This window comes from Falco cherrug, chromosome Z (assembly GCF_023634085.1).
Source record: "Falco cherrug isolate bFalChe1 chromosome Z, bFalChe1.pri, whole genome shotgun sequence".
Classification (NCBI taxonomy): domain Eukaryota; kingdom Metazoa; phylum Chordata; class Aves; order Falconiformes; family Falconidae; genus Falco; species Falco cherrug.
The window spans coordinates 11,017,281-11,028,266 of record NC_073720.1 but is presented as its reverse complement, the minus strand read 5'-3'; the positions used below and the strand labels follow the sequence as shown (position 1 = coordinate 11,028,266).

At 62.1% G+C, this 10,986-nt stretch overlaps 1 protein-coding gene across 1 annotated transcript; it reads right to left on the bottom strand.

The window, feature by feature from the left end:
- Positions 1-1,196: 1,196 nt before the first annotated feature.
- Positions 1,197-9,825, bottom strand: PHF24 (PHD finger protein 24). Its single transcript, XM_055699310.1, has 8 exons — positions 9,428-9,825; positions 4,241-4,613; positions 3,139-3,324; positions 2,572-2,650; positions 2,268-2,470; positions 1,762-1,928; positions 1,423-1,521; positions 1,197-1,317 (listed from the first exon to the last, which is right to left on the bottom strand). The coding sequence occupies exons 2-8, from the start codon at positions 4,607-4,609 to the stop codon at positions 1,221-1,223; spliced, it is 1,200 nt and encodes a 399-aa protein (XP_055555285.1). The 5' UTR covers positions 4,610-4,613; positions 9,428-9,825; the 3' UTR covers positions 1,197-1,220.
- Positions 9,826-10,986: the final 1,161 nt, after the last annotated feature.

Below are 10,986 nucleotides of genomic sequence, written 5' to 3'. Positions count from 1 at the left end.
GGGAGAGTCCCTAGAAAGGGGACCTGTGCCCTGGCTGGGGAAGGGGGGACGAGCAGGACAGTGCCCCATCGCATCAGGGGTGGAGGTGAGGGAGTGACCAGGCTGTTGCAGGTGCACCCCTGGTCTGTGCATACCCCGGGGCACCCCGGCTGAGCCAGGGCACACCAGGTGGGGAGAGGCTGAGGGCACTGTGGGGAAGTGGCTGAAGGGGCATGGGGCAGCTGCCGGGGCTGCCATGGGACCTGGGCATCCTGACCCCTGGCATGTGCAGGGCAAGGTTTCCAGGGGTCTCTGCTCCTTTGCCTGCATGCTGAGCACATCCATCCACCACAGGGCCCTTGGGCATCAACCCCGCCCAGCGAAGTACCTCATCCCTGCAGCATCCCATGGGACCAGGGGGACAGGAGGGGGTGAGGGACACAGGGGAGTGCTCCTCTGCACCCAGCCTTGCCCTCCCATGCCCCTGGTGTTTTCTGTTCCCAATGTTCCTTCCTACACCGTTGCTGTTGGCATTAAACAGTTGGTCCCCGGCAGGGCAGGGTTGAGCCATACCGGGAAGCACTCTCTCCGACACAGCCACGAGCTGTGGGTGCAAGGATGGACCCACAGGACTCCAGCTCCTGTTGGAGCCTGGCAGGGCTGTGAAAGAGGCCAAGCGGTGGTCAGCCACGTCCTCCCCCTCAGGACTCCCCATGCCAATGAGCTGAGCTGGTGCTTGCTGCAGACCCCCGGGTGCTGCTGCCGGCAGCGTGCAGGGGCCCACGCTGCCCGGCCGTGCTGCCCTGTGGTGGCTGGGCCGCATGGCTGCTCTGGGCTCTGCTGTCACCCTGTGACTACCCAGACCTGGCTCCGGGACCACAGCAAGTCCCACTGCTCCTCCGGGACCAGCCCCGCTCTGCCTGCGGGTCCCTGGGGGCAGGTGCTGGGTGGCGGCAGGCGCTGGCGGGCAGGGGGCGCCGTGGGGGGGGGCACTGTGGGGGCAACAGGCCGTGCTGCCCCCTCCCCGCATCCTCCCCACCAATCAGAGACACCCCTTCCCTCAGCCAATCAGAGCTTGGCACCCATCCTCTTCACAACCAACCCACAGTGGAGGCAGGGGGAGGGAGCAGCATGGCCACTTCCCCACCAGCCAATCGGTGGCCGGCTCCGCCCACAGGGGAGGGCGGGGCAGGTCTCCGTGGCGGGAGAGGCCTCGCTGCCCAAGATGGCGCTGCCGGGGGCTAGGCCGGGGGCTGCAGGTGGAGGGCGGAGCTGTTGGGGCGGGCGGCCAGGATGTAGGCGACGTTCTCCTGCAGGAAGCTGGGCCAGTCGACGCGCCTGCAGGCAGAGACGGGCTCACCATCTGCCATGACATCGCTGCTCCCCCAGTGTCTCCTCCAAAATGGCGGTGTCCCCCACCCCCCTAGACCTCCCCTGCCTCACCTGCCTTCCTCCTGCTCCGTGGCTGGCGGGGTCTTCTGGCTCTTGCTGCTGCCGCTGCTGGCAGGGCTGCTCTCCGACATGGGCCCTACATGGCTGATGCTGTTGGGGGGAGGAGGGAACCCTTTGCTCCTTGCACCCGGTGGTGGTGGCTGGGGGGAAGAGGGTGTGCAGGCCCAGGGCAGGGCTGCGGGCCCATGGAGGGGGACGTGGCAGGAAGGGCTGGGGGGGGGGGGGGGGGGGGCACCCATTTGTGTGCAGAGCCACTTAGGTGGGTGGTGGGACTGCAGCTGGAGCCCCAGCAGGGATGTCACCCCCACCGGAGGGCGGGAGTCCCCATACCTGACATTGCAGGATGGTGTCTCCTTTTGATGCTTTCGGAACCAGGTGTGCCGGGCCCGGCGGCACTCTCCTTCCCTGATGAAGCCATCGCTGTCCTGGTCCAGGGCCAAGAAGGCTGCTCGTGCCCTCTCCCGCTCCTTGACTGTCAGCAGCCGCAGCAGGGCATTCTGGGGGGGCAGAGAGGGTAAGGGGGAGTGCTTGCCCCATGGGAACCCCCACCTCGCCCAATGCTGTGGGGTCTCCTGCCCTGGTGCCACAGCCATGGGGTGCTGGCCATGGGAGCCAGCTGCAGGTGTCAAAGCCATGGGTGCTAGGAGCCAGCCCGGTGCGCTGCAGCCACGGGTGCTGGTCACAGGAGCTGGCTCTGGGTGCCATGGTTGTGGGTGCTGGCTGTCGGAGCCAGCCTGGGGTGCCATGGCCATGGGTGCTGGCCATGGCAGTGGGACCTAGGTGCCACAGCCATGGGTGCTAGCTGTAGGAGCCAGCCCTGGGTGCCGCAGTCGTACCTGTGGCCGTAGTTTCTGCAGCAACTGGATGGACTCATGGGAGAGGAAGTCGTGCCACTCGATGTGCCCCTTCTTGTCAGGGTCCAGGGCAGAGAACTGCAGGGCCGCCTGCTCCTCCTGTGCCTCGGCCATGGGCTGCTCAAACTGCTGCTTGTGCACGAGGTGTTTGTAGTGCAGAAAGTCGTCCAGGGTCAGGCAGGTCTCTGTGGGGGGTAGATCGGCGGTAGGGCACCTGGGGAGAGGGGACCTGCCACCCCAACAACTTCCCCTAACCATCTGGACCTGCTGTGGGGAGGTTACACACCTGGAATGATCTTGCAGTGCTGCAGGGTCTCCATGAGGCTGTACATCTCTTCCTCTGTCAGCAGGAGATTGAGGTTGTCCTGGTGTGGGGGGAAGAGAAGAGCCATGGGGCAAAAGCTGCGGGGTGGGGGGAACAGCTGGCCATGCCAGAACACCAGGGCCCCTTGAAGGTATGTGGGTGTGGGCACACAAAGAGGGACAGTGCACTGTGTCACCCAGGGGTGCGGCAGTGGGATGGCTCCATGCCCTTGCACTTTGGCCATTCCAGCTCTGCCATAGCCCCTCCTGTACCCAGCAGCACATCCTGTGGTCTCACGTCCCCCGCCAGGGTGAGGTGCTGGGGGACTGGCTGCAGGGGTGGGGGGGTGGCAAAGGGCCGCTGTCCCCTCTTGTCTGGTGGCTCCTCATGAGGCCAAGGTGGGCGGCAGGAGCTGGAGAGCAGCAGGTCTCCCATCGCCCTGGACCAGGCTGTGACGTGGGACTCGCTCATGTCCACGCAGGGGCATGGCTCCCCAGGGAGCACCCACCACCCAGCAGAAGCCTGGTGTCCCCCATCCCAGGCACTCACGCAGTAGTAGCAGCTCCATCCTGTCTCGGTGTGTGCCGTCTCCGTCATTTCCACAGCACTGTCGTTCTGCAGGTAGCCCATGCGGCGCAGGCAGCCGTCGTGGTACACCCGGCTGCAGATGCGGCAGGGGAAGAGGCTCTCAGCCGTCCACACCTCACAGATCTCACACATCTCGTCATTGAGGACCTGGGGAGAGATGGGCAGATGCTTAGACAGGCAACCGTGGGCAGGGGGCTGGCTTCTCAGGGTGGGTGTCAGGGTGATGCATTGCAGGTGGGGATGCATTTTGGGGGGCAGAAGGGACAGGAGGGTGGGATTGCATGGGGCTGGCATAGGTTATAGGTGGTGGGGATGTAGAGGACCTGGCTGATCCAGCTAGAGGAGGGTGGATGGGTTTGTGGGGATAAATAGAGGGTGGATAGGTCCAGCTGTGGGGTTGGTGGGGCTGTGGCATCGTAGGTTCTCCGGGTTGCAGTGTGGTAGGTGTGGATGGCCAGGCTGTGGGTTTGGCTGGTCTTTAGGGTTGCAGTGTGGACAGGTGGAAGTGCTGATCTGTGGGTTGGCTGGTTGTAGGTGTGGACTGCTAAGCTTTAAAGCTGTAGGTGGGCTGGGGTGTAGGCTTGTTGGGGTTGGTGGATGGTTGGGTAGGGTCATGGATGTGAATGGGTGGGCTGCAGTATTGTGGACATGGGTGGGTAAGCTGTTGGGTTGTAGGTGGGCTGGGTTGTAAGGGTTGCGGATACAGATGGATGGCTTGAATTACAGGCTGGCTGGCTGTAGGCTGAAAAAAAACATAGATTGAACTGTCCTTCTCTCTTCCCCAAAGCTGGAGCTGTCTGTGTCCAGCAGTGACCTCTCCTCTCCAAGACATCACCAGGTCCCTCCAAGGCACATCCAACCAGTCACACCCTCCTCCTCGTCCAGCTGCCCAGCCCTCAGCCCCCGCTCCACTGAGCCACCTCCATGGTGTTTTGCCATGCCTGGGGAGGCTGTCACTGCCTGGTGGGCACTGGGGATGCTTGCATATCCCTGGGCTCTCCCCTGCGCATCTCCAGCCCTGTGGTCATCCCTCCCTCCACACCCCTGTGCTCTGTCTGCTCACCTGCTCCCTTTGCTCCAGGCTGATGTGTGGGAGCTCATCATCGTGCAGCTCCCGCTTGGGCCGGATGAAGGCGGGTGGCGTGAACCTGTTGGCCCGGTCAAACTCCTCTGGCTCCACGCCCCGACCATCCCGCAGCCGTTCCCAGGCTGCCTTGCTGGTGCTGCTCTCCTCCGGCTGGGAAGGTCCTGCCAGTGCCTCCTCCTCTCCCTCCTGCACTGCTTGCTCCAGTGTCCCTCGGCTTGTGGCCCCTGCCTCTGTCCGCTGCCGTGTTGATGGCTGCTCCCGCAGCCCGTCTTTAAAGGCTGACACGGCCAAGCTGACCTTCTGCACCTTCTCCACCGTCTGCCGCCTGGACATCAGCACCCCCATGGCTCTGTGGGGGGAAGGGAGGTGCTCAGTACTAAGGCCTCAGGGTGCAATGCTGGTCCAACCCCTGCACCATGTCCCTGGTCCCAAAATGGTGTCCCAGTGGCTTTTCCCTGGCTATGTGGGGAGCAGCTCAGGGCTGGGAGAAATGGGGGTTCCTTGGCAAGCTGGCACTGGGATCATCCATGGTGGCCATGGGGAGGTGGACCTGAAGCCATGTGGAAATCTGGCCATGGGGGGTTTGTGTTGGTGGGGGAGCAGGACAGCAAGCAGGGAGCTGGTTTGGGTTCACCCTGCTCCCCCATCCTTGCTCTGTAGACTCCAGCTTAACAAGAAACACATCCAAGCCCTTCCCACACCAGACCGGTAAATCCCAGAGGGACTGGAACCAGCTGTAACCTAGCCCCTTGTGTGCATCTCCTTTCTGCCTCGGAGAAAGCCTCTTTGGCCATCCAAGTGTGAGAAGTGTCCTCCCAGCAGCTCTGCCCAGGGCTAGGGCATATCAGAGCTGGTGCTGGGTCTTTGACTTTCGCAAAATTCGTCTTCACCCCCCAGCCTCTCCTGGGCTCACATGCTTGTGTGCATGTGTGTGTTTGCTGCTGCCTGACCGCTAGGCATTCTGCATCCTGCAGGGAGCCGTGAGGTGAGGCTGGGCCAGCCGTGGGAGGGTTGTGAGGAAGCAGGAGGGAAGGGGAGCAGTTCATGGATATAGGGCACATGGGTCCTGAGAAGGGGGTTTGGCTGCAGAACTAAGGGAAGATCATCTTAGGGTAAAACAAGGAGGGTAACAGCACCAGCATAGCAGGTCAGGCCCTGTCTCAGTTGGGGGTGGGCTGAAGCTGGGGAGAAGGAGGATTTGGTCTCCAGTGACGTGGGGCACAGTATCACCCTGTGTGGGTCCCAGCAGTGTGCCTGTGCCCTGCTGGGGTTGCATTATGAATATGCTGCAGCAAAGAGGTGTTCCCAGATCATGCTCAGGGACCAGGAGGGAGCACTCACTGCCTTTGCAAGCAGGGAGACATCGGAGCAGCCATCTCCTGCTCCATCAGCCTCAGCAGGGAAGTCCCCAGGTAGCGGGATAATTAGCAGCACGTGAGCACACACTGGGACCTCACAGCTGTGGGAGGACACAGCACTGTGGGCGCTGCTGTGGCAGGGATCCTGGGCAGGGTAGTTACAGCTGTATCACATCAGCGGTGCTGAGCAGTGCATGCTGGCAGGCAGCACCCAAACACCACCACGCACACACGCATGTGATTTCCCAGCCTCCCCACCAACACCATGGGACCATCTGCGTGCAGATTCCCACGCACAGAGCTGGGTGTGCAACACATGTGAGCCCTGTCCCCTGTGTGTGGGTCCCATCAGTGTGCACATGTGTGGGTATTTACAGCTGTTGGTCCCTGTGCCTGGTTTGGGGCTGGTGCCTGGCATGCTGCAGCTCCTGGGGGTTTGCAAAGGTGGGAGTGGGGAAAAGCTGGAGGCAAGTGCCCAAGCCACAGCAACAGCATCCCTGCAGCTGTGCCAGTGGGAGGGAAGACACCTGAGGGTCTCTGCCTCCTTGCTGTGCTGCTACACCCTGCCCGCACATCTCAGGATCACACCAGCCATGGGCAGGATCAGTTCTGCTGCTGGGCAGCATTGCGGCTGTGCCTGCAAGCCAGAGAGCTGGGGGCACCGCAGGGAAATTCCCTCCAGGGGCTGCCTTTGCAGGTTCCTGCATCACCAACCATTGGCCAGATCCTGGCCTCATCCTGTGCAAGGATGAGAGGGTGCAGAGAGGCTGGGCTCAAAGAGAAGAGTGAAAAAGAGGGGTGTGGGCTCCAGCTCTCAACACACTAGTGCTCCCAGTAGCTGCTCTGGTCCTCCTGATCCCCAGTGTGCTGGCAGCATCTCCTGCAGTGCTGTTGGGGCTCTGGGTGGCCCATCCCCAGCCACCCTGCAGTGTGGCCCGGCAGCCTGGGCAGCAGTGGGGTGACTGGTGTATGGGGCTGCTGTAATCCCCCAGAAACGAGGTTGCCCTGTGTGTTCATGGTGTGGTCATCCCCCTGTCCTGTGCTGCTGCTGGGAGATTCTAGCCCATCTCTGTGTTTCCTGTCCTCTCCCAAGGCCACCCCACTGTCTCCTGCCACAGTCAGTGCCACTGGCTGCTGCATGCCTGGAGTCTGGAGGGCATCACTCCTGTCACAACTTGTGTCTGTTCTCAGCCCTGTTGGCCTCCCTGTCCCAGCTAAGGCTGCACAGCTGGACCTGCCTGCATGTCCAGGGGCTGAATGGCTTCACCCCAAGCCCCATCTCTAGACCCTGCTGCCTTTCCACAGGCCTCAGTGCTCCCCAGACACCCCAGACCGGCTCTGCAATCTCTTTCCGCCATGCCCTGCCTGACCCATTGGCTGTGTGGGGTGGGACATCACCTCCACACAGCCTTGCCTGGATCAGGGTCCTGCCAGGTTTGGTCCTGCCTGGATTTGGGGAGGGGGGACCACAGACACCCTCACCCCATAGCAGTCCAGCTACCTGAGCAGCCGCTGCTTCCTCCATATGTCTCTGAGGGAAGGTGTCTTTGCTGGTATTTGTGCCCAGCCCTTGAGGCACCTGGAGCTGGGGATCTTGTGCCACCGACCAGCTCACTTTGCTGGCGGGGTCTATTTTTAGGTCACCCCCATAGAGGAGATAAATCTGGGCATGGGCTGGAGCTGCCTGCAAACACCCGGCTCCACTGAGCCCCACTGGCACCAGGGGCTGTTGCTGCAGGTGCTGGGCATGTTCCCACCCCCTTCACTTCCCTTGCTCCCAGCTCCCTGCACCCCTGCCCTGTCCCTGTGGCTCTTCTGGTGGGGATTTATGCCTTGCTACTTCATCCCTGCAGCAAAATGCTGAGCCAGAAAGCACTTCATCTCCTAGCACCCATCTTTCCCAGCCCCACACAGCTCTGTGTGTGGGGAAACTGAGGCACAGAGGCAAGGCTGGTTCAGCTGGAGTGAGGATCAGCCCATTTTAGCTGAGGACAGGGCACTGGTGAGACAGGGCTGACGGCCAGCACAGAGGCACTCCGGGAGAAGGAAGCAGGTCAGAGCATCCTGATGCAAACAGACCCAGTGGTCCTTTCATGTCTCCAAACTCTCCTCCCTCCCATGGCAGCAGGAGCAGGGAGCACCCATTGCTTGTGCTGGGGTTATGGGGTGCCAGGTTTAGCTATGAGGGCAGTGGTGGCTGTGGGGTGGCAGGTGATGTGTGGGTGGGTGCATCACAGCACAGTGGGGGCATTGTGGTGGCTGGGAGCACAGGATGGATGCAGCAGGGAGCAGTGCGGGGTGGGTGTGTTATGGGGTGGATGTGCTATGGTATGGCTGGCAGCGTGGGGCAGGTGTTATGGCCTCGTGGGGAGTGTGCAGGTTGGGGGTGTTGCAGCAGCTGTGGGCACAGCGTGGGTGGTGGCTTTGGGTGCAGGGATGTTGCAGCAGCTGTGAGAGTGGGTGATGTCTGTGGCAGCTGGGCATTTGGGATGGGTGTGTTTCAGTGGCCATGGCTGCAGGGTGGCCTGTTGCAGTACCTAGTGGTGGCATGAGGAGCTGGGTCTGTGGAGCCACAGGGTCCATAAGGCTGGCCATTGCCTCTCTGCCTGCCTCGTGCTCAGCCCCCCTGCCCCATGGTGCATCCCCAGTGCAAAGCTCTGCCAGCAAACCAAGGGCCAGCGGGCGCTTGGGCTTGTGTGTGCCATGAGCAGTGTCCGTGGCACCCCTTGCACACACCTTCAAGGGGATGCAGCAGGGGTGTGCCAGGGGCAGGACCCCCTCCCAAGCTCCCCACTGATGGGGAAGGACATGCCTGGTCCCCTCAGGCTCCTCGTGGGCCAGGACTCCTCCCTGCCCTTGCCAGGCTCCTCGTGTTTTTACCCACCAGTGCTGTGCCTTCCTGGGAGCAGCATTATGGACCTGAGGGCAGAGAGATGGGGTATCGATGGGGAGAACACCCTGGGGCCCCTGGCAACCTGGGCCCATGGCTTGGTCTGAAGGGCACTGAGCAGGGCTGGGAGGAGCTGCCATGGCTCTGGCACAGCCCTGCACACACTGCCAGCTGCTGCCTGCCTGGGGTGAGGGGGACCGGGCAGCGCAGGCAGCAGGCTGTGCTTGGGGAATGCCACATCCCACCTCTTTGAGCTGGCCGAGGGTATCCAGAGGGGTCTGGCAGAACCACCTTGTCCCCTTTCCCTGGCAAATGTCACATGCTGGGACTGTGGCACTGCTAGGGCTGCTGCTGTGAGGTGACCCGGTTGCCATGGGGCAAGGGGATCTGCAGATGATGGTACCCTCCCCACGCTCTGCAGGGCTGCAAGAGCGTGGTGGGGAGGTCTGCAGGGGTGGCTGGAACCCCAGCTCTGCTGTGTTCCCCTCCTGGGGATGCCAAATTGGTGGCTGCATTCCGTGCTGGATCAGGCTGCCAGTCCTGTCATGCCATGGCAGATTTTATAGGTGTGTCGCACGTTTCAGTCTCCCAAAGGGGGATGAAAATGCTGTGACAGCAGAGTCCCTACCCCTGCAGCAGACACGGCTCCTGCCCAGCTTCCCACTTGTCCTCCTCGTCTCTGTCCCCAGCCCCTCTCCCCAGCACCCACATAAGGATCCTGACACCTGGGCAGGATCCTCCCACCCCATCCACACCCCCACTTCCCAGGCACCCCATCCCAGGAGCCCTGGTCACCTTCTCTGGCACCAGGACCTCGGGGGCAGCAGAGGGACACACCCATGGGGTGTCTCGACATGTGTCCAGCCCGTGCCATGCTCTGGGCAAAGAGCCAACGGCGGCAAAAAAGCCACTTACCAGGGTCAGGGTCCGTCCGGGGCGCACGAGCCCTAGAGAGCAGTCCACACGATGTCCATTGCCACCGCCTCTGGCCGCGACCCCCCTCTCCAGCTGTGGGTGCTCACCGCATCCCGTGCCCTGCGTGCAAATCCCGGCCAGGGGACGGAGCGGTGAGGCTGGCACCCGGGGAGCCAGAGCCCCTGCACTTGCTGCCGAAGGATGCAGGAGACAGCGAGATGCTGGGAGCGGATGCCTGTGCGCGCGCACACACACACACACACACACACACACAGACACACACAGACACACACACACACAGACACACACAGACAGACAGGCGCACGCGCACGCGCGCACACGGGAGGCGCAGGGAGCTTGTGACAGGGGCTGAGCAGATGCAGCCCGGTTTGCTGTCCCTGTACCAATTGCTGCCTGGGCTGTGTTCAACAGCTCTCTGAGACACGAAGCATTTTTTTTTAACCACGCTGACGTTGGCCGGGAGATACCAACAACAGCTTTTCCCTGCGTCTCCCCTGGTCCCTGGGGCTGAACTGCCTTTCTTTGAGACAACCTGAAGGACTAGGAGACGAGTGAAGGTGTTCCCTGCCCTGCCGCGGGGTCTTCCCTGGACCCGGCGCCCCCACCACAGGCTACCTGCAACTGCTTTAACCTCATACATGCCGGTCAGTGTTGCAGGCAGGCTGTCCTTCCCGCACCGTGGTTCGACTCCCCGGTGCAATGCAGCACCAGGGGTTTCGGTTCCCCCGGTCCCCAGGACTGGACATCACCTGGGTGCACACCACAGCTCTGCAGTGGGGCCAGCAGTTCACAGAGGGTGCAAGGGAATTGGTGCTGGGCTGGAGAGGTGGGTGCAGCCCTGATGCAGTGCTTCTGAAGGTGGCATATCTTCTCCATGTGCATCCACAGCTGCCTCACATTGGCCTAGTGGAGATGGTCAATCAGCCCCCTGACACCCTTCTGGGATGGGGTACAGCTGGCTGAGGGCATTGTGCTTTCCCGTTCAAGAGCTGCCAGCCGTACCTGGGAATGATTTAGGGTGCAAGAGGCTCTGAGACCTCCTAGGACCAGCTTCCAGCCAGGCCTGGGATTAGTGCTGAAGGTCACAGCAAAGGGGCCTGGGCAGTGGGGATGGCTGCCAGGATGCCTTGCCCCTTGGCCAGGCTGGATACAGCAAGCCCTCTTCTAGCTAGGAGACAGGGATGCTCTGCTCAAAGCCCCACTGCACTGCTGTCCTCAGGATGCTGCTGAGGTGGGAATCCCACATCCCAGCCTGACATCCTGGCCCTCCGTGGAGCAGGGCCTGGCTGGCTCCATGCAGACCCGCCAGCCCCATGGAGGAGTGGACATGTTTGCATGTGTGCAATGATGCATGTGTCTGCAGAGGCGATCAGGATGCCTTGGTAGATCAGTGAGCGGCAGCCGTGAGGGGATCTCACCTTTCCCATGCAGACAGTGGGGTGGAAGCCATGGGATGAAGGACTGTTGGATGGCTGAAGCTTGTTGGCACCTGGGAGCTCAGAAGCACCATCTCTGAGGTCTTCTCCACCTCTGAAAAA